At 42.9% G+C, this 23225-nt stretch overlaps 1 protein-coding gene across 1 annotated transcript in view; it reads right to left on the bottom strand.

The window, feature by feature from the left end:
- Positions 1 to 21553, bottom strand: part of DGKE (diacylglycerol kinase epsilon) — a 25707-nt gene extending 4154 nt beyond the window's left edge. The window contains exons 1-11 of the mRNA XM_059381102.1: positions 21443 to 21553; positions 20551 to 21023; positions 12192 to 12351; positions 8260 to 8379; positions 6321 to 6464; positions 5897 to 6054; positions 5495 to 5546; positions 4240 to 4353; positions 2708 to 2779; positions 403 to 530; positions 61 to 172 (exon numbers count right to left, since the gene is read on the bottom strand). Coding sequence (XP_059237085.1) covers positions 61 to 172; positions 403 to 530; positions 2708 to 2779; positions 4240 to 4353; positions 5495 to 5546; positions 5897 to 6054; positions 6321 to 6464; positions 8260 to 8379; positions 12192 to 12351; positions 20551 to 21005 — 1515 coding nt within the window. The 5' untranslated portion in view covers positions 21006 to 21023; positions 21443 to 21553. The remainder of the gene's footprint in view (positions 1 to 60; positions 173 to 402; positions 531 to 2707; positions 2780 to 4239; positions 4354 to 5494; positions 5547 to 5896; positions 6055 to 6320; positions 6465 to 8259; positions 8380 to 12191; positions 12352 to 20550; positions 21024 to 21442) is intronic.
- Positions 21554 to 23225: the final 1672 nt, after the last annotated feature.

Genomic DNA, 23225 nt, shown 5'->3' with positions numbered 1-23225 from the left:
AAAAAAAAAAAAAAAAAAAGAAACAGACTTGGACCAGTAGTCTCTGTACATCTCACCTACCCGCACTGTATGCGCCTGCCCTATTCGAAAAGGGTTTGCCAGCTTCACTTGGATCTGAGCACAGTGGAAAGAGCCATACACACCGACGACCTCCAGCAAACCATCGTCGTGTCTACAGGCGGGAAAAGGAAACATGGACTACATGAGGAAATGAAGGAAATCACCCCGTGAGGACGACTACGTTTTCACCGAGGCAGACAATCAACTGGTTAAATATTCGTATTAATGAGCTATGCAAAAGAGAAAACGGTGAAGAGAAAATATGAACGGTCTACAGAGAAGAAGGGACAGGCTGCTTTAAAGGAAACATGACATGCCACAAGTGACCACAAGCGTACCTACCTGGCTAGAGGGTAAGTCTCGTCTCCCATCCCTTCCCACAGTCTGCAGCCACCGCCCCAGTAGCCGATGTTCAGAACTATAATACCTTCCAGGTTGGGCAGTTCGACTCGCTCGCCGTCCAGCTCTAGCTTTAAAGAAATCCGAGCAGTTAGTTACCACGAGGCATGTGATTTCCAGACAGAGCCACTCAGGATTCACGCCCACGTCCGTCCACGCAGGATGGGAGATGCCCGTGTAAGAGACCACTGCCCACCCACCGCCCCCAAGGAATCTGCCTTCCTGTTCAGTGACTATAATATGTTAATTATAGCTTTTTTTTTTTTTTAACCAAGGTAAAATGGCACAGTTTTTGTTAAATCTCAGTATCTTTTCCCAGCCTTTTCTGGTATGCTGTTGCAGTAGCACCCAACACTCTTTTCCTGTACTACTCCCTTCCTCGGCTTCTGGGAGCCGGACTGTCCTTCCCGGGTGCTCCTTCTCAGTCACTACCGAGAGCCCCCACTCCTGCCTCACGCCATGTCCTGGGCTCCTCGCTCTCCTCAGGTTGCAGCCTCTGGAGGAAAAACTCAGCCAACGCCACATCGTTACCCACCACCTCAGTGCTGACAGCTCTAGGCTGCTGGTCCGGGAGAGGACCCGGGCCAGATATGCGTGACCCACTGCCCACCAAACACTTCACACCGACCGCGGCCCCTGAAACTCCTCATCCCAGAGCAGTGCGACAGGCGCTTACAAAATGCAGATATGCCATCCTCTGATGACAGCCCTTCGGTGCTTGACTCGTGCTCAGGATGAAATCCCAGTTTACGGGCCAATACGGCCCCTCAGAGATTTGGCCTCAGCTCTCGCCACTTTCCGTCCCGCAAGCGATCCTCCAGCTTGAACTCACACAAATACACTGTGTTCTCTCTTACGTCTGGGTTGCTGCACATGCTCTTCTCAGCCGAGAACAATTCTCGATTCTCTTTTTTGGGATGGGGCAGCAAAGCAACGTTTGCTGAGTGACAGTTAAGTTTATTGAATGATAGAGTAAAAGAATTCCCAAAGAGGGTGGGGACCCAAGAGGGTCACCCAGCCTAGAACAATTTTCACCTCCTTTCGCACTTAGCTATTTCTTATTGAATTTTCAGATTCTCCCTTGTCGTGTCTTCCAGAGAGACTGGTGACAGTCACTTTCCCTAGACAATTTCCCCAGCCCCTGGGTTATGCATTGCTCTTACTTACTCTCCTAAGACCGAATACCTTCCTTACCATGTCGCCCCTCACACTGTACTGGAATGTGGCTTCAGCATCTTCTCACTGAGTTCACGGCACAGTGAACAGAGAACAGAGCGAGGGGTTTATCACGGCATTTCCAGCGCCTAAGATGGTGCCTGGCATTTGGTAGGTGGCTTCACAAATAATTTTTATATAAATAAAATATCAGACACACACAAAAATAAAGGGTTACACCATGTTTGCCTCACTCTACCAATGCTATCAGAGCCCAGGACAAAGGAAATATGATAAAGCGGAAGGGAACTGTTTTTATGGCAAACCGTGCTGTTCATCCCATGCCTCGGCTGCAGAGTCTGTGAGTTTGGTGTTCGCCTGCAGGCCACGGCCCTCCCTGGCCTACATATCCTCAAGCTCCTCACACTGCTTGCTCATTGTTCTCTCTTTTCCCAAGCTATCTGCCTGGCTCTTCCCCTCTGACTTAATTTACCAGTTCTAGGCTTCTCAGTATTGATATCTTTGTCAGTGCGGTCACCGTTATAGATTCTTTCTGGAAGCAAGCAAGGACTACGCGCAAGACTCTGCCATCTCGGATACTGCAGCATGAGCACTTGTTAGTATCCTACTTTTACTGCTCCTGCATCTTCACTCTGTTTTAGTACGTAAGACAGACACACCTCACAGCCATAACAGAAATTACACTCTGTGTTTAAACCTCCTCTAGAGTTCCTGAAGAGTCAGGCACTGTGTGAGACTGCTTCGAGTGTGCCATCAAGTATGAAAGGAAGCTGTTCAGCATTAAACAGACTGGAGGTGGATGAACTTGGGATCAAGTCCCGGTTATATGTAAATCTGGGCCAATTATCTAATTCCACGATTTTCTCCTCTGCAGGATGGGAATGTAACAGTACCTGCCTTACAGGGTAGTGGTGACGATTTAGGGGGGCAATGTGTAGAAAGCACTTAATAAACTGCCTGGCACACAATAAATACTCCATGTATGTCAACAAAATATGTTAACAGAAAATTCAGCATTTTTGTTAAAAAAAAGTTGACAATCCAGAGATCACCTAAAACTTTAAAAGCTTACCTCAACTTTTTTATTCAAATCTTTACATTCTTGCACCAAACAGTCTTTGGTTCCATAGAATAAGTAAACAGCCTATGAGAAATAGACAGAAAAGGGGATATTAAAGCAACCTAAGCAGCTCTGGCAGCAACACAAAGATACTGTTAGCAAAGTTTCCCGACATGACCGTTGAGCCACATTTCCTTAGAGTGGACCAGATTCTCATGGGAAGAATAGGCACTATTACTTTTGAGCTGAATTAGCCCATTTTTCAGGGGGAATGTGAGATAGGAGTGGTTCATGCCAAAATGGTATATTCTCCCAGTTTATCCAAAAAGTTGCATTTTATAAAGAAATATACTAAACTTAAAAAAGTCTACCTTTTCCTAATAATTGGGATTACTTACTGAATACAGATCAATCTAGTGAACATTTTATAATTACTTTTGAGTACAGAAAGGTTGATGGAAGCACTGAGATGGTAATTACTAATCATACAAATAGCAACACTTCCTGCCTTAGTAGTAACTAGATTAATAAGAGGGGACTCTGTTAATTTAAAATATCTGTAAAATAAGGGGTGCCTGGGTGGCTTAGTTGGTTAAGTGTCTGCCTTCAGCTCAGGTCATGATGCCAGGGTCCTGGGACTGAGCCCTGCATTGGGCTCCCTGGGAGCCTGCTTCACCCTCTCCTACTCCCTCCTGCTTGTGTTCCCTCTCTGACTGTGTCTCTGTCAAATAAGTAAATAAAACCTTAAAAAAAAAACTCTCTCTTTCTCTCTCTCTCTATATCCATTCATCCATCCATGAAATAAAACCAGGAGAAAAACTTTTGCATTTAATTTTCATATCCTGTTGCTCAATTATCAAAAGTCATTTAAAAAAAATCCCAGGGATGTTTGGGTGGCTCAGATGGTTAAGCATCTGCCTTTGGCTTAGGTCAGGATCCTAGGATCCTGGGATTGAGTCCCGAGTTGGGCTTCCTGCTCAGCCAGGAGTCTGTTCCTCCCTCTCTCTCTGCCTCTCCCACTGCTTGTGCTCTCTCTCTCGATACAAGATCTTTGAAAAAAAAAAAAAAAAAAAAATTCAAAATCAAACTTCCACCAAAGGAAATCACCTGTACTAGAAATCAGAGTCATGAACATAGTTAAAAGCCATGGTAAACAAACTGCTCCTTCTCTTACTTCATTTGCATTTTGAAGTTTTTTGAAGGCAAAGGAATCTTTTTTTTCCACTAATGACTTCAACAAAACTTTCTCCTGCCTAAATCCTTCTAGTTTTAGTTGCCATTTAAGTAAGATAAGCACTGCCACCTAAACAAAATATGCTGTTAAATATTCTCTGAATTATAAAAAGTTTGTCAGAGTTCTAAAATACTCTGAGAAAATATATTTCAGGATCTAATTTGACAGTCTTATACAAAACAGAGGAGGTACATGCTTCTATAAGTCAGTTCTATCTGAATCTACTTGAAAGAGTGCTAGATAGAATTAAACTATTGATTTTTACTGTACCTTCGGTGATAAGCAGGAAATGTTATTTTATCCAACACACCTTATTAAGAATTCTGCTAGAAAACAGAGAGGGTGCCTTCTCACGATGAGCATGAAAATTGAGAGCCATGAGAGCATCAGGTCCAATGGAAAAATAGTTGTTCATGGTGAATTCCTGTGGAAGGGGTAAGAGCAAGTAACACGATATACTTGTCTAAGTCTGTGACAAATGTCAAATATGTAAATCTCAGTCTTTATGATTCTTTGTGAAAATTTAGTACTTTCTGCATTTTTCACTTATAGCTGATGCTATCCAGTGAAGTTTCCAGAAATAAAGCTTCAGTTCAAAAACCGCTAACAATCCATATGAATTTCACTTTGCTGTTCTGGTTAATATGCTATACCACCTCAGATCTTAGCATCATGTCCCCATCCCCCACCCCCCCGCCCACCGGCTCTACTATGGATCCAGGCTCTGCATGCCTGTGTTCCCCTCACATGTGCCTTGTACTTTCACTGCAACTTGCAGGGTCCCCACTTCATCTATTTCCCACCCTGCATGGACCCCCTGTCTCCATCTCCAGCTGTCTTGCTCCTAAGCTCTAAGCCTGCATTTCCAACTCCTGTCCAATGTGCCACAGCCTCGAGGTCAAGATGCCCCAAATCAAACTCCTTTTCCTCTTAAACATGAAACGCTTTTTCTTATTTTAAAGTCATTTCCATATACCCAGACAAAACAACCAGAAATATGGTATAACATGTATCTTCTCTCTTCCCCTAATACTGATCAGCTGCCAGGTCTCCCTCAATTCCACCTCTAGAACGTCTCCTGATGGGCCTCCTGCAGAGAAGCCCCTTGTCAGGAGGCCCCTTGTTCTGCCCTTGTGCCAAGTTCCCAGGCTATTTTTGCTCCATCCCCAGAATATCTGCCAGAAAATACAGAGCTGCTGTCACTGCAGTAGTTGCTGCCCGGGATCTGCTTCCCCCAGGATCTACTTCCTCTGCTAGGAGTCTTCTGTTTCTTCTGTTGATCTAAATTATGTTTCCCTTGTAAGGACCACCTCACATGTCGCTTCCCCTTGAATCTCTCCTGCCTGATATGTTGGGGATGCACTGAGCACCCTTGCTGTTTCCCCCCACAAACCTCTTTTCAGTCTGACTTGGGGGCCAAGTGCTTGGGTTCCTCTTCTGCTCCATGATTGGCCCTTGAGGCAGTAAGCACCAGATCTCTGTACCCCAGCACCCTGCCAGCCCCATACAAAGGCCACTTCCTCATGGCTGAGAAGCTGCTTGCAACGGAGGCCTGAGACACATACCTTGGGTTTTCTTAAGTTGTAGTACCCTTTATTTGTTACTTGAACCTTCCATCTAAAAAAATGAAAAAAAAAAAAAGGTAATTACTACCAAATTAACTGCCAGTTAACTATAATTATTACCAGTCAAGTCTGGATGCCTGGAGATGAGGTTCTTCTATGAAAAGAACATTTGAAAAATTAAGCACATCTAAGCAACGATGCAAATTCTGAGGTAAGTCCTCAGCCTCATGGGTCCTTCAATCACAGCACAGTACAGCAACAAGATAAAAGGCCAGCACCCATGGATGAGTACAAGTAACACCATCTGTTTCCATTACACTGGAGAGCTACACAAGTCTTCATTTTAAACCAAACAATATTCCCAAAGCTCCAGAAATCCACCTTTTGGGGGATACCACTCACCTGTCTAGTTTAATTGTATCTGCTTCCATCACATTTCTTAAGACCTGTGCGACCGGGACCTCCCCGGCGTACCCCGTGCCCCAGCCCAGGGTGTTGGACAGATCGTTGCCTGTTCCCAGAGGCAAGACTGCGACCTGGGGAATGTACTTTTCTTGTCCCTAGAAAACGGGAGGTACAGGTTAGATTTTTCTCTTCAGACCACCTGTAGGCTCACAGTATATGGTCAAACACCTAGACTGAAGCAAAAAAGACAACAACGTAACAACTGCACGTTGTTTTGCTGAAGGTTACAGGAACTGTTTAATCATGAGATTCAAAATCAGCAATGTCTTCTAACATTCCTCTGCATAATACAAAACAGAACCCAAAGACCGCCTCTCAGAGCTGCTGCTGCGAGAGGCACATAGCCCTTCAAGACTGATACCTTAACCTTCATCTCGTCCACCGCGTCCAGGACCCAGCCCACCGTGCCGTCGCCTCCACAGACGAGCACCCGGGCTGAGTGATAGGGAAGAAGAGTGCAAAGCTGCAGGGCTTTGATGGGGGGTGTTTTAGTTACATCAAAAACCTAGAAATGAAAGAAAAGGAAAAATTATTTCTATCCAGCATCAACCTCCACTCATGAGATGAGTACAGACACAGCAGGAGGACAGCCCCGGTTACCATGCGTCTCACAAGGCGCCAGACTCTTGACGTTCCTTGCAGCGCAGCCTGACACTGACCCTGTTTACAACGCGTGAGCCTCGTTCTGGTGACCCGGAAGCGGAGGCGTGGGAAAGTTAAGTGACTTGCCCGTGATTCCCCCAATAATTACGTGCTGACATACAAATTCAATCCTACAGTGTATCTATTATACAACACTGCCTTCTTCCTGTTCACAAGAAACCAGAATGTGCTAAGTTCATCTTTAACCAGTACTTCCTACTTTATACTGGATTCTTCACATCCATTACTAGTGCAATTGAGCGCACATTTCTGGAAAACGGTTTTGCAATATGCATAAAATGACATAAAGGTGCAAAGATCCTTCATAACTGTAATTCTGTAAATGATCTAGGAAAATATTTCAAAAACTGAAAACGTCTGTTTATAAAGGTGTTCAATGTGGCCTTATTTACCGTTGCATAGTCTTAGAGACAGACTCAACCTCCAATAGCAGGAGACTGGGTAAACATATCTGTTCAATTAATTATCTGCATAATTATATTTATAATTATCACATGTAATGTGATAATAATGTAATGTGAATGTCCATCACACCATGGACAAATATCCTTTAAAATAAAAAATACAAATTTTTAATCTGGATTATTACTGTAATGTTAATATGGAGATGCAGAGACAATGAACGGAAAGAACACAGACAAATGAAAACAACAGATGTATTTGTGTGGGGAAACTACAGGTGATTTTCTTTCCTTTTTATTATTTTTATAGTTTCCTTAAGTTGTACAATGTTGAAGGGGAAAAATACAAATTGGAAGGGAAAAAGTGAATGCCTTTCTGATCATTGCATGGGTTATTTATAAACATTTCTCAAAGCAGAAGCTACTACCATGTAAACTCAATGGTATGATCCTTTATTCTTATTTTTTTAATTGAGGTATGAGTCACATGTAACAAAATGCTTACTTAAAATCAGCCCATTTAAAATGAACAATTAAATGATTTTTAGTAAGTTTACTGAGTCGTGCATCCACCGCCACAATCCAGGTTAGAACATTATCCATGCTCCGAGAAGACCCCTTAGGGTCCGGGCGCCTCAGGCAGCCACTCCCCTCCTGTCTCTGGGCACCTGCCTTTTCTGGACAGGTCCTGTAAGTGAAGCCACACTCTCTAGGTCCTTGCACCTGGCCTCCTTCACCCAGCAGGTTTTTGAGGCTCACCCTTGGTAACATGTACGTATCAATACTATGTCCCTGCTTATCATGGAGTCATATTCCCTTGTGTGGGGACAAATTTGGTTTTATCAATTTGCTGGCCCATGGACAGCTGGGTTTTCTCCACTTTTTGACTATTATAAATATTACTGCCATGAACGTTTGCATTAAAGTCTTTGTGGGACACATGCTTTCACTTCTCTTGGGTTGGTGGCTAGAAATGGGATTGGCAGGTGGTATGGTGAATTTATGTTTAATTTTTTAAGAAATTACTGCACTGTTTTCTAAAGTGGCTACACCATTTTATATCCCCACCATCAGAGCACCTCTTTCTCCATATATTTGAATGGCTTGATATTTCTTAAATTCTTTCTATAATTGAAGGTCTACTGTTTTAAAACATTAACCACCATTACAATGAGGGAAAATGAAAAGCTAAACATGACAAAACTACCACAGAAGGAAACTTTTCTCTTTAGTTACCTGGACTGGGTTTAGGAGGATCCTAAATTCTCCCAGCAGCCCTTCTCCCATGTTAGTTCCACTACGAGAGTTGGCCAGGATGATTAATGGTGTCCAGTGCTTTCCAAGCTTAGAGGCTAGCTAAAAACATTAATGTGAGTGAAAAGGGTTTAATATCTCAAAGATGTTGAGGAATACCATTTTCATTTCCTGGTAACAATAGTGCTGTAAATTTGCTGGGAGAAGAACAATGATCCCAGTAAAATGAATACAATATGTAAATCAAAAGAATTCCCGGAATGGAAAGTGAACTCAGAGATGAATGATTTAACTTGCACTTAATTCTCTTCTCCATTATTCTACATAAGTCACTTGGTGATTCCTGGATACTTATGTAGGAAGAACTAATAAGGTAGCCCATTCTACTAATAACTCAAATTGTTAGCAAGTTTTGACTTAAATGGCGTTAAAAATGTCTTTCAGTAACTTTTCTTCATTGTTCTAATTTTGCTTCCTAAAGCTACCAGAAATAATTTTATTTGTTCTTCCATAGAATTTGTGCTCAAACACCTGAAGCATTAGATCTTTTATCAGTCTTATCTCCTAGGTGATCCATTTTAAGTTCTTTCAACTGTTCACAGAATGAACACAGATTTTCTCTGCTCTCTTACCTTGACTGTCCTCCTCTGGATGTATTTTTTTTTTTTAAGATTTTATTTATTTATTTGACAGAGAGAGACACAGTGAGAGAGGAAACACAAGCAGGGGGAGGGAGAGAGGGAGAGAAAGAGCAGACTTCCCACCAAGCAGGGAGCCCAAAGCAGGACTCGATCCCAGGACCTAAGCCGAAGGCAGACACTTAACAATTGAGCCACCCAGGCAGCCTTCTGGATGTATTCTAATGTATTTCAGTTTTCAAGTTTTTTTTAAATTTTATTTTATTTATTTATTTGACAGAGATCATAAGTAGGCAGAGAAGCAGGCAGAGAGAGAGAGGAGGAAGCACGCTCCCTGCCCAGCAGAGAGCCCAATGTGGGGCTTGATCCCAGGACCCTGGGATCATGACCTGAGCCGAAGGCAGAGGCTTTAACCCACTGAGCCACCCAGGCACCCAAGTTTTTTTTCTTTTTTAATTAAAAAAATTTTAAAAGTGGGGTACTCAGATTCAAGAATCCAGATTTGCACAAAGGCCAAAGTTAAATGAAATTCATGTTCCTCTAACCTATCCATTTCTTTCTTTGCCCCTTCTCCTTGTGGATGTGAACATGAATGGAGATATTCCACAGTCTTACTTAGTGATTCTCATTCCTAAGGATCTCAGATTGAATTTAGATACATTAGGGGATTGTACATTTAAAAAATATGTATCATAGGGATGCCTAGGTGGCTCAGTGGGTTAAGCCTCTGCCTTTAGCTCAGGTCATGATCTCAGGGTCCTGGGATAAAGCCCCGCACTGGGCTCTCTGTTGGGCGGGGAGCCTGCTTCCCCCCCACCTCTGCCTGCCTCTCTGCCTATTTCTGATCTCTCTGTCAATTAAATAAATAAAATCTTTAAAAAATATACGTATCATAACATTAAACATAATGCTTTAAATTTTTTTTTAAAGATTTTTATTTATTTTGTGAGAGTGTGAGCATGGATGAGCTGGGGGCAGGGTGGAAGGGGAAGGGGATAAGCAGACTCTGCGCTGAGTGAGGGGCCCGGGCTCGATCTCATAACCCTGAGATCATGACCTAAGCCAAAACCAAGACTCAGATACTCAACTGACTGAGTCATCCATGTGCCCCGATGTTTTTTTTTTTTTTTTTTAAAAAGAAGGCTTAGTAGTATTACTTTTTTTTTTAAAGGTTTTATTTATTAGACAGAGAAAGATCACAAGTAGGCAGAGAGGCAGGCAGAGAGAGAGAGGAGGAAGCAGGCTCTCTGCTGAGCAGAGAGCCCGATGCGGGACTCGATCCCAGGACCCTGAGATCATGACCTGAGCCGAAGGCAGCGGCTTAACCCACTGAGCCACCCAGGCACCCAGCCCCGATGTTTTTAAATTTTAAAATGTCTTTTTCAACAATTGACAGAATGGGAGAAGATATATGCAAATGACATATCAGATAAAGGACTAGTATCCAAAATCTATAACTTATCAAACTCAACACCCAAAGAACAAATAATCCAATCAAGAAATGGGCAGAGGACATGAACAGACATTTTGGCAAAGAAGACATCCAAATGGGCAACAGACACATGACAAAGTGCTCAACATCACTCGGCATCAGGGAAATATGAATCAAAACCACAATGAGACACCAATTCATGCCAGTCGGAATGGCTAAAATGAACAAGTCAGGAAAACAACAGGTGTAGGTGAGGATGCGAAGAAAGGGAAACCCTCCTACACTGTTGGTGGGAATGCAAGCTGGTGCAGCCACTCTGGAAAACAGCATGGAGGTTCCTCAAAAAGTTGAAAATAGAGCTAACCTACAACCCAGCAACTGCACTACTGGATATTTACCCGAAAGATACAAACGTTGTAATCCAAAGGGGCACCTGCACCCAGATGTTTACAACAGCAATGTCCACAATAGCCAAACTGTGGAAAGAACCTAGACGTCCATCAACAGATGAATGAATAAAGAAGATGTGATACACACACACAGGAATATTATGTAGCCATAAAAACCCCCAAATCTTGCCATTTGCAACGATGTGAATGGAACTGGAGGGTATTATACTAAGTGAAATAAGTCAGTCAGAGAAAAACAACTATCACACGATCTCACTGATATGAGGAATTACAGAAACAAGACCAACGATCATAGGGGAAAGGAGGGAAAATGAAACAAGACAAAACCAGAGAGGGAGACAAAGACTCTTAATCTCAGGAAACAAACTGAGGGTTGCTGGTAGGGACGGGGGTGGGGGAATGGGATGGCTGGGTGATGGACCCTGGGAACGGTATGTGCTATGGTGAGTGCTATGAACTGTGTAGGACTTATGAATCACAGGCTGTACCCCTGAAACAATCCATATGTTAATTAAAAATAAAATAAAATGCCTTTTTCTTTAGTAGAATACTGACAAAGATGACATTTAAGATTTAAAATCCTAATTTGGAAAAGACACAAAATTTAATTTCAAAATAAAATAGTTCAATTCGGGCACCTGGGTGGTTTTTCAGTTAAGTGTCTGCCCGTAGCTCAGGTCATGATCCCAGGGTCTGGCATTAAGCCCTGAGTCAAGGGTCCTTGCTCAGCAGGGAGTCTGCTTCTTCCTCTCCCCCTGGCCCTCTGCTTCCTCAGATGTTCTCTCAAATAAATAAAATCTTAAAAAAAAATAGTTCAGTTATTTTGACATATTCAAGTAGGAAATACAGGCAAATTTTTATAGTTATTCCTTTTATAACAAAGACTGAGAGATTCATTTATATCAATTTCCAAATACACACATACTGCAAAGGGTCGCTGACACTTCAGTGTTCACAAATTGTTTGTAAGGAGTAGCTAATGCAAGGTAAACTTATCTCTGGGCACCCTTCATAAAGTTCCAAGTAGGAAAATTATGTTAGAACAGTGTGTGAGGAAAATCCATGTTTTCTTTTCATGGATAGTAATAATGAATTTCAAGGCTGGCTGTTTATGAGTCATCTGAAGACCTTAAAGGAATACAGATTCTCGGGACCTGCTCTAGACCCAATGACTCAAACCCAGTGAGGGAACCGCACTTGGGACTCTGCATTCTCAAAAAGCTCGCCAAGTGACTTAGATGCAGGCGGGGACTGGGAAACCGGTAAGAGGACATTTCCAATTTCCCTTTAGACTCTGAGGCACCTCCCTGAAAACTAAGCAGGGCTCTCCGGCCTGCTGTAAGGCTTTCTCCCTCAGTGCCCGGTACCTGTCGCACTCTGACTTAAACGGCTCTATGAAAACCAGTTACATAAGGAAAATAGAACTCTGATTACCAGTGCATAATCCGTTTTTTTGTCTTTACGCATCTGATTAATAGAGGTCAAATAACTTGGGGGGATGATGAGGTTTCTGAATTCTCCAAAATCACATTTTTCATTCTTCAGGCTACTTTTCATGCATTCATCATGTACTGTTTTCTGACACCAAATGCACCTGAGGGAAGGAAGAAACAAGGACAATAGTTAACTTTAAACCATAATTTTAATGATTTGTAAACAGATCATTCCTGTCAAAAAATTAATAGTAATCTCATCACCACTGGACATAAGATCTACCAAGTAAAAGATTTATAACTCTGCATAGTGAAAACAAACAATCAAGTCTGAACATACCTGGCACTGTAATCTAATAGTGGTTTTTAAAGTGTGCCCTAGGGCTCCCCAGAATCCTTTCAGGATGACTCTGAGGTTAAAATCACTTTAATAATAAGGGACTTCTGTTGTATCCCTTTTTTATTTTATTTTTTTAAAGATTTTAATCATTTGTCAGAGAGAGAGAATGCACACAAGCAGGGGAGCAACAGAGGCAGAGGGAGAAGCAGGCACCCAGCTGAGCAGGGGGATTGATGCGCGGCTTGATCCCAGAACCCTGGGATCATGACCTGACCCGAAGGGAGATGCTTAACTGACTGAGCCGCCCAAAGGTCCCAAGCTGTCCAACTCTTCATCTTAGCTCAGGTCTTGACCTCGGGGTTGTGAGTTCAAGTCCCACACTGGGCTCTGCATTGGACATGGAGCCTACTTAAAAAAAAAATAAATCACTTTAACAATAATTCTGAAATGCTATTCCATCTTCCTTCTCTCAAGAGTGTGCAGATCCAATGCAGAAGCAGACAAGAAAATCTAGGTGGACTCTAAACCAGAAAAGTCAAACTGTTGCTCCTCTCATTAAATTTTCATTACAGTATTTTGTTACATTACTTAAAAAAATATTAAAACAATTTCTCATTTTTTAAAAAAGATTTTATTTATTTATTTGACAGAGAGATCACAAGTAGGCAGAGAGGCAGGCAGAGAGAGAAAAGCAGGCTCTTGGCTTAGCAGAGAGCCCCATGCAGGGCTCGATCCCAGGACCCTGAGATCATGACCTAGGCTGAACTGAGCCAATTAAGCACCCCACAATTTCTCAGTTTAATGTGTAACATGGTAAATGCTAGTGGACATAATCCACATAAACAAAAGTGGGTCTGGAACACTGTTTCTGAATCTTAATTTAAAACCTCTATGACCATTTGTGAACACTCTATTAAATATAGCACAATAGTCCATTTCTTGTTGGCAGTTAATACAAAACTAGTCTATGCGTTTGCATTTGAAATACACACAGAAACATTTCCATTCAGATGTGCCTCTCTGGATGGGTGTGTGGGAACAAACAGGAGTAGAGCTGGAAAAGGTCCTGGGTTTCCATTATTAATCTGCTAAGAATTTAATCCACTCACAGACAAGACAGAGCTGACCCTACAGACAAAAGCAGGCCAACAGAAAATAATGGTTATAATTAAATGAATTAAGAGAAAAAAAAAAAGAGGATAAAAGTCTTTCGCCCAAGGTCAACCCTTTTGGACTTCTATTTTAAGGTTGTTTTTTCCGGTGGATGTTCAGATTTGCCAAGTGATTACTGCTATAGACTCAGGAGTCCTCTTTACTGCTGAAAGAAGTGTTATCTGCAGGATCTGTTAGAAAACTGTAAAATAACTTACGTACGTTTTGTTAGTACTCGCTTTCAAACCAAGCCTGAGAAACCACAGCAAACTGCTTACTGCACCCCGACGCTCCCAACCCCACCTACCGCGTGCACCAGGCACTTGCAAACTGGGTACTGTTACTGAGAATAACCTGCAAGGGTCCCTCTGAATATTTCACACTGCTGTCCTCTGGGAAAAAAAGTAGGGCTGAGGGATGAGAAGAACATTTTCCCTTTTATTCTATATTCTTCTGTATTGCTGTACTACTTGTTTCTAAAAACCAGAATATATTGATAAGCTCCCTGTATAAACTTTTAAAATTGTATTTTAAATAATATGAATATATCAAAAAGACATAAAATAAAAATCATCCAAAGACAGTTCCTCTTAACTTTTGGATGCACCTCTCAGTTTTATTGTGCATATACGCTTGTGTTTCAGGAGAGATACGATGTAGATGGAGCGGAACAATACTTTTCTTTCCATGTTATCAGGAATATTGTCCTATGTCATTAAATATTTTAAGAAAAAATATGGTTTGTAAAGAACATATATAGTACATCACATGGATGTACTATAATGTATTCAACCTTAAAATATAAGACATTTAGATAATTTATTTTTCTAAGTATAAACAACATGATTAACAACCATAAACATAAATGAGATTATTTCTCTGGAATCCTCTAAACCAAGTTACTGACTCAAAGGGCATGCATTTTCCCAAGATTCTTTTCTTCAATAATTTTTCTGAGTATAGTGGACACATAATATGTACATTAATTTCAAAAATACAATAGTGACTGATATATGTCTGTCCAGTGTGCTTGTTGTCAATGGAGATGTTCATCATGGCTAATACTTGCTTATCCTGCACATTAGTATTTTAAATTTTTTGATAATTTGATAGAAAACTTTTTTTTGTTTTAATTTGGAGGTCTTTGATCACTAGGAGAAGCTGAATATTTTTCTGTCTCTGTGAATTGATTCAGGTCCTATATTCATCTTTTACTAGCTTTTAACAACTGCATGCACTTTTTATTGATGTAGGATATCAACCTCTTTTCTGTCACATTTATTGCAAATTTGTTTCAGTTTTCTTTTAAGCTTACTTTTGAATGTCATTTTTTGATAGATCTCTATTTTCCCTTGTGGTTTATTTAAATGCTGTTATGCTTTGAAGTCCTTCACTATTTCCAAACTAGACACTCAGTTCTCATCTCTCTGTCATTAATTTGGTGCTTCTTCTGAGACAAGAGGTTCCACTGAGAATCTCATGAAAGTGTCCAGGTTTCTTGGAATCTTAGCCATCTGTGAACTAAGAGCCACTGCTTTAACCCACCTGCTGTTTATCTTGGTATATAGGGCAATATGAAGATTTCACTTTTCCCCCCAAAAAGGACCTGTCCTGGCATGATTCATAAAATAATCTTTTCTATCCCCATTGATTTGGGACACCTTTATCATTTACTACATTCTCATAAATTTCACAAAGATTCTGTTACCTAAAATGATGGCTATTATCAGCCTTTGCTCTGTAAAGGTAGAGCTAAAATGCTTGCTAGCTGTGCAACATTATACTTTTCCTTACAAATTTCATATTCAAAATTGCGACTGGTCTCTTTATGTATTTGTAATAACTGTTTAACCTGACCTAGATTTCAAACCTAATGGGAAAATAAGACATTACTAATAATGTCTTGATATTTTAGTTTCAACAATCATGTCATTTTGATTAATTGCTTATATTTTTACTTTGCAAAATTTTAAACCCACACAGAAGTCAAAAGTATAGGGGCGCCTGGAGGTTCAGTGGGTTAAGCCTCTGTCTTTGGCTCAGGTCATGATCGCAGGGTCCTGGGATCGAGTACCCCGCATTGGGATCTCTGCTTGGCGGGAGTGCCTGCTTCCCCTCTCTCTCTAACTACTTGTGATCTATCAAATAAATAAATAAAAATCTTAAAAAAATATATATCAAAATTACCTTCACTCTGACTCTTAGTATTTTTCCCACAGTTGCTTTATCTTTCAATGTGAACTCATATATTGCTGAATCATTTGAAAGTATTACAGACATTATGAAATTTCACCTTTCAATACTTCAACAAGTATTTTCAAAATACAAGGATAGTCTCATTTTTAAAATGTTTTGCATTAGAATTTTTTTCCTACAGTAAACATAGGTAAGTCTACCACCTACATTTCAGCATTAATATCTTACTGTAATTGCTTTGTTACATTTCTATCCATCGATTAACCCACCTAATTTTTGGGGTATTTCAAGTAAACTGTAGATATCAGGATACTTCCTAAATGCCTCACCAAGCAGGCATATCATTACCTAGAGTTCATCATTTATTTATAGCTTTTTTTCTTTTGCTATAAAATTTACATGTGATGAAATGCTAATTAGTACATTTGCTGAGTTTTGACAAATGAACACTTTCATGTAACTAAAACCTTTATCAACATACAGAACATCACCATACTATGTGCCATTCTTGTACAGGAGTATAACTTTTATTTTTTTAAAAAGAAGCTTTATAGGGACGCCTGGGTTGCTCAGTCAGTTAGGGTCTGCCTTCAGTTCAGGTCATCCCAGGGTCCAGGGATCGAGCCCTGCATCAGGCTCCCTGCTCTGCAGGTGTCTGCTTCTCCTCCCTCTACTTAAGCTCTCTCTTGCTATCTCGGTCACTCTCTCTCTGAAATAAAAAAAATCTTAAAAGAAAAATTAAAAAAAAAAAAAAAAAAGGGGCACCTGGGTGGCTCAGTAGTTAGGCATCTGCCTTCGGCTCAGGTCATGACCCTGAGGTCCTAGGATCCAGCCTCCTGTTCTGCTCCCTGCTCAGTGGGGAGCCTGCTTCTTACTCTCCCACTCCCCCTGCTTGTGTTCCCTTTCTCAGTGCGTCTGTCAAATAAATAAATAAAATCTTTTAAAAAAAAAAAAGAGCTCTACAAGGGGAAAAAAGAAACTACTGGCAACAATGTTTATTATTTTTTGTAAAGCTACTTGTTGGCGGTAGCTCTCTTCTTTAGTTTGCTGCAGGAGGCGGAAGAACTATATGTAGGGTTGAGATGGTCGTGTATATTTCCACAAAAACAGGGGTTGGCCAACTACAAATAATATGTCTCACCTGATTTTATGAATAAAGTTTTATTAGACCACAGCTACCCCCTTTCATTTATGCACCATCTAGGGCTGGTTTTGTACTATGATGGACAGTGAGTTAAGTGAGGATCTGCAAAGCCTAAAATACTTAGTTTTGGCTCTTTATAGAAAGTTTGCCCACCTCTACTCTAGAAGATGATCTGGTATCTTTCACTGTTTCAGATAATGAATAAAATGAATAAATACTTAACAAGAGAACACAGAAAGGTAAAGTTTAAGATCAAAGCCAAGACTAAAGTGGCCCAGCTCAAAGTCAGAAGCTTTGTTTCATTACTCAGTGTGTCCGGGGGTGGGGGTGGGGTGGGGGTAGGGGGGGTGGTTTGCAGTGAAGGGGAAGGGATAGGATGTAATGAAGAAAAGGTCTTATCAGTAAAAAGGCACCTTAAGTTTCTTTTTTTTTTTCTTTTTTAAGATTTAACTTATTTATTTGACAGAGAGCCAGAGAGGGAATGCAAGCAGGGGGGAGTGGGAGAGGGAGAAACAGGTTTCCTGTTTAACAGGGAGCCCAATGCAGGGCTGGATCCCAGGATCCTGGAATCAAGACATGAGCCAAAGGCAGACAACTAATGACTGACCTACTCAGGCACCCCGCACCTTAAGTTTTCTTAACAACAGTTGAGGTTTTCTTAATAATACTATGAGGAACTAGGTTTAAAGAATGTAATGAATACTTCTAATACAATTCTCTATTTTAGTTAGAAGAAAGATAGGAAGAAGAAAACGAAGACCATGGAAAGGGTGTTAAGATACTAGGTGCAGAAACACATTACAGAGATTGGGGGCAGATGCGGGAATATATACGAGAGAGAAAAAAATCTACAGGGAATGTAGAATCTGGTACAGTGCCTGGGCACAAAATAAATGTTAACTATGTAAAAATAATGACCAAATGAGTATAAGTTAAAGGGCCTTTGTCACTTATTCTGCAGAGCTTAACTGAGCTGCAGGCTTTAAAATCAGTTATCACATGAATCTTAACAGTTCTCTTAAGTCTTGTACTTAGATCGTGATATAGATATGGAAGAAGCCCTTGCCAGGGCTGGATAAAATCCAGAGAGGGACAGTCTGGCTTGTGTTTAAAGGTTCTAAATAGGTATTTATTTATTTTTCTGAAATATCTCATTCCTACAAAAGGTCATAGCAGACAGCAATCCTGCATAACATTATTGGCTAAAATAAATCAGAACACTGCAGAACATTCAGGACACTGTGCTCTTTTCTCCTGGGAATAATAAACACTTCCTAAATTATACAGAGATAATTTCTACCATGGGTGAGGGGTTCTAGTATGCTGGGAAGAAACTGCTCATTAACTGGTAAGAACAAGGAAAAGATCATCACATTCACTGTACACAAAGGGGAAGATACAACATTAAGGATGAAGGCTGATGTTGTAAAAAGTACATAAAAATAGCAGTCATCCCCCTACTTTAGAATTATCTGCAGGGCCTGCTAGAGAAACAACTGCTGGTTTCCAGACCAAGTTTCTGATTTAGTGGGTCTGGGGTGGAAGTAGGGTTGCCAGGAAAATAGAAGATGCTTGATTAAATTTCAATTTCAGATAAACAAATAATTTTTTGGCATAAGTCTGTCCCAAATATTGCAAATGATTTATTTTGTTCACTAATCTGGCAAACTAGAATTTGCATTTCTAACAAGTTTCCAAATGACGCTAATGCTGCTGGTCTAGGGAACCTACTTTGAGAACCACTGAAATACAAACCGTTATGTCATCATCGAGAAGGAAAAATTGGGGCCTGGGGGTGAGTAGAAGATCAGGTAAGGGTTCCTGGAGGAAAGGGCACCAGACCAGTCTCTAAGGATGCCTAGCAGCTAGCCAGGCGAGGAAAGTCTTGAGAAAGAGAAGGACAGAAGAAAGAGCCTGGTATTTTAAGGAAGGCATAGCCAGCTCGGCATTGCGGGCACATCAAGTTTAATGCCATTGGTAGCAGGTAAACCTGGAAGGGCAAGCAAGGTCTGGAGAGTGCACAATACCCTGGGTACCATGGAAAGCACTTGAAGTTTACACCGGAAGACCATCAGGGTAAGTGATGGGAGCAAGTGAAGGGGTTTACTCAGAGCAGGGACTAGGTCAGATATGCTTTTCTATTATTACTCAGGCAGAGGATCAGAGCACTAGGATTATCTGTTAAGGAGTATGTGAAGCAGTTAAGATATTTATGGAAGCCATTTTTATCTAATTCTGCAGACACAAAGAAGGGAAGGGAATAAGATGCAAGTATTGTCTCTTTCCAACTAATCCCAGTTTTTGTAAAGCTTACCTATAGAGAGAATTATGAAATTTACCTAAAGACGCTGGTAACCTAGTTCTCACTGATGCCAAAAGAACAACAGCTAAATTCAAAAGATACCAAATAAAAATCAATGGTTATAAAACTCTGTAGTTGTTCAAAATTTTTGAGTCTAAAGCTGATGTGTAAAACTGTTAAAAATAAGATTTAAAAATAGGTGTTGACCTAACAGTGCTCATGCTAAGTTAAAAAAAAAAAAAAAAAAAAAAAGATGGGGGGGATTTTGAAGTAAAATAAAAAATAAAGATAAAAAAGTAACTTGTCATCCAGTGTCAGCCTGCTATTTTAGTTTCTAAACACACTTAGGGGCCTTTCTGCTGGTCAGAAATAAAACTCATGACAATGAAGATGTCCAGACCTAAGGCTGAGCCAAGGGTAGGATGTCGGTATGCCTAACGCTATACTGGGGGTTAGAAATTCCAGACACAGGTCTATCTTACCACCAAGTAAAATTCTCTCAACTGTAAAATGAGAGCAGATGATCGCAGAAGCAGCTTCTCCTAATTACCAATCTTTAACAACAGCCAAAGGCGTCTTCCCCTATTTTCAGATAGTATTTAAGAACGTTAATGTTTCGTCTGGTGTCTGTTATTTAGAAGCCACTAAAATATTCTTAGCTTAACCAAAGACTCTGGTCTGAGATGCTACATGTCCTGGAAGGCCATCTGGCAAAAGCAGAGTCCCTCTAAGTGCTGTCTTTCACTATAGCACCAATACCTATATTCGAAAATAATGCCCCCAACGCCTCTAGGGAACCACACTCCCTTTCACTGCCCATTCATAATACCGCTGATCCTGAGGAGGATCAGTTTCCTGAGTCTGGGGGAAAGCTAATTTGTCCATACTTCCATTCTCCTTACTTAAAATGGAGATAATCAACAGGAACGAAAGCCAACACATAACACACAGTGGCTATGAAGTGTGTAGCACTTAGAGACCTTGGGATCTAAGTGCCAAGTTTCATTACCCAAAAGGGCAGCCTGGCTGAGGAGTGGGGGCTGGATGTATCATCTGAGCAAATGACTACTGCAAAGCTGCCCTGCCTGTCCAATTCCAGGGACATTTATGGGCTTGCTTCCTTGAAGTGAGCAGTTTAGGCCATTTGCAGAGATCAAGGCAGGCCTCTCCGCCCACTCCACGACATCCTGACTCCAACGCCGCCATCTAGGGCACAAAGGGCTTACCTGGAATCGCAGAGCTTGGGCTGGCTGCCGCACTGCTGCTTGCAGACCACGCAGTAGCTGCACAGGGGCACGTTGCCCCGGATCCAGTGGTGGGGCATGGCGTCCAGGGCCCTGCCGTCACTCTTGAGCATGATCTCCTTGCACGGGAAGCGCTTGTCGGCCTTCTTGAGGCAGCCCTCGTCCACGCGCAGCCCGCAGCAGTCGCAGAAGGCGCCCAGCAGAATGTGCTGCGCGCACACGCAGCAGTAGGTGGGCTGGCTGAACAGGTCCGTGTCGCGCCAGCCGTGCTTGCTCTTGCGGAAGATGTCCCTGCGATGCAGCTGGCGGCGCGACCGCTGGAGGCTGCACCAGAAGGTGATGAACACGGGCAGCAGCACCGAGCACAGCGTCCACAGGACCAGGTGCCCGTCGGCAAACAGGCCCTCGTAGGGCGCCGGCCGCTTCTCCGTTTCCATCTCGTCCGAGGCCGATTTCTAACAGAGAGAAACAGGCGAGGTCCACCCGGGGCTCGCGGTTCCCCACCGCCCTCCGCCTTTCAGGGGACCCCAAGGGAGCCGTCCGCGCGGGTGGCCCCGCTGTCTCCCCCGCCGCTCGACCCCGGAGGCTCCCAACGAGCCGCGCCGAGGGGGCGGCACCCAGCGCGGTCACGCTCCGCCGAGCGCCCGGCACGGGAGAAACGAACTGGCGGCCCTCGGCGGGGAGACGACCGCGAAGCTCGGCGCCCTGAGCTCTGCGCGCGGTGGCGCACGTGGGCCGCGCGGCGCCGGCGGCGTCCGTGACCGTTAGCCCGGGCCCGCACTCCGCGGCCGAGCGCGGCCTCCCGCAGGCCCCCACCCGCTCACCCCTCTCCCGAGGCCTCGCGACCGGCCTCCGCCCTCCCCTCGAGCCCTACCTGGCGCGGGCGGCGGCGCTGCTGCGGGGCCCAGGGCTGGGGCCGCCCTCGCGCCGCCGCGCTCACAAGCGCTTCTCCGGTGCCTGCCGGGGCGCCGACGCCAGCGAAGGGCGCCGCGAGCCGCACGCACGCCGAGCCCGGCGGCGCGACCGCGGGCGGGGGCGGGGCCTGCCGCGCGAGCCCCGGGGCGGGGCGGAGGTGTGAGGTGGGACGCGGGGGCTGATGGACCTCGGGGGGCGGGCCTTGGGGGGAAAGGGTGGAGCCGGGAGGAAGGAGCTGGGGAAGTGGGTGTGGCTTAGGGAGAACAGTGGGCGGAGTAACAGTAAGGTGGGGGCGGTAGAGAGGACGCGAGGTTGAACCGCGCTAGGCTGTAGCCTTGGAAGTTCTAGCATGAGTGATTTACAGCGAGCTTGTCTAGGACCTTCACCTTCCCCCACCTCCCTCATTGTCTGGCAGAGGTGGGAGCCCGCCCGGTTTCGAATGATGGAAGGGAGAAAACCGAAAGTTTTGAGAGTGTTACATGCTAAAAGAATGGGACAATCCAGGTAAAAAAATAGATGTCACCTGAGTGCTTGCCAGTTTATTAAACGTGTTGGCTTATTGTGGTCCACGCACTCTGCCAGGAGTCCCAGCCCTCGCAGAGTGCCGGGCGTGTTGTAACAAGCCTGACAAGAAGCGTTTATTTAGACCTATAAATAATGGCTTACTGCATCCCTGGTGCTAGGCACCAGGCTGAGTTTAGCATCCCCATTTTCCAGATGAGGAAAACCAAGGCATAGACACGTAGAGAAACATGTCTGATGCTCCAAAGTCAATGTTGGGACTGAGATTCCTTTTAGCTGGTCATCCAGGGACACCTGGGTGGCTCTGTGGATTAAAGCCTCTGCCTTCGGCTCTGCTCAGCTGCGAGCCTACTCCCCTCCACCCCCCACCCCCCACCATCTGCCTCTCTGTCTACTTGTGATTTCTGTCTGTCAAATAAATTTAAAAAAAAAAATCTTTAAGTTGGTCATCCGAATTAGCTTTAATCCTAATTAAACCATCAGAGTGTCTCCTATTTTATTTCGAAGAACCTTGCCCCCCGGGGATCTTGTTAAAAATGCAGATTCTAATTCCATTTCTTGGAGAAGAGGCATGAGGATCTGCATTTCTGACACATGTCCAGAGATGCTGATGCTGAGGGTTCCCGGGACACACTTGGAGCGGTCAGCGTTAAGTATTTAACCATTTGGATTGTGAAGACTGGGGCTGGCTGTATTGGAGGTGGTGTGGTGAGGCTTGGAGCACATCGATCCTGGCCACACACGTCTGTGGATCCTAGTTGAAGTAGAGCCCTTAATGTAGCTTCTATTTGGAACCATGACAAAGAATATACTTTTAAAAATTGAGGGTTTAAAAAAAATTCCCATTATAGAACATTTGGAAAATAGAGAAAAGATATTTTCTTTATTATTTCTTTATTATTTTTTTATTATTATAAAAAGGGAAGAAGGATCATCCCTCTCTCACCCCTAAGACAACCTGTGTTTGCACATCTTGGCACGTTTTTTCCATTAATTTCTATGAAAACTGTGGTTTTCTTTTTTCTTTTTTTAAAATTTGTTATTTTTTATAAACATATAATATATTTTTATCCCCAGGGGTACAGGTCTGTGAATCGCCAGGTTTACACACTTCACAGCACTCACCATAGCACATACCCTTCCCAATGTCCATAAACCCCCCCTCCCCCAACCCCCCTCCCTCCAGAAACCCTCAGTTTGTTTGGTGAGATTAAGAGTCA

This window comes from Mustela nigripes, chromosome 16 (assembly GCF_022355385.1).
Source record: "Mustela nigripes isolate SB6536 chromosome 16, MUSNIG.SB6536, whole genome shotgun sequence".
NCBI classification, from domain to species: Eukaryota; Metazoa; Chordata; class Mammalia; order Carnivora; family Mustelidae; genus Mustela; species Mustela nigripes.
The sequence above is the reverse complement of the archived record's forward strand: the minus strand, read 5'-3'. Positions and strand labels throughout refer to the sequence as shown.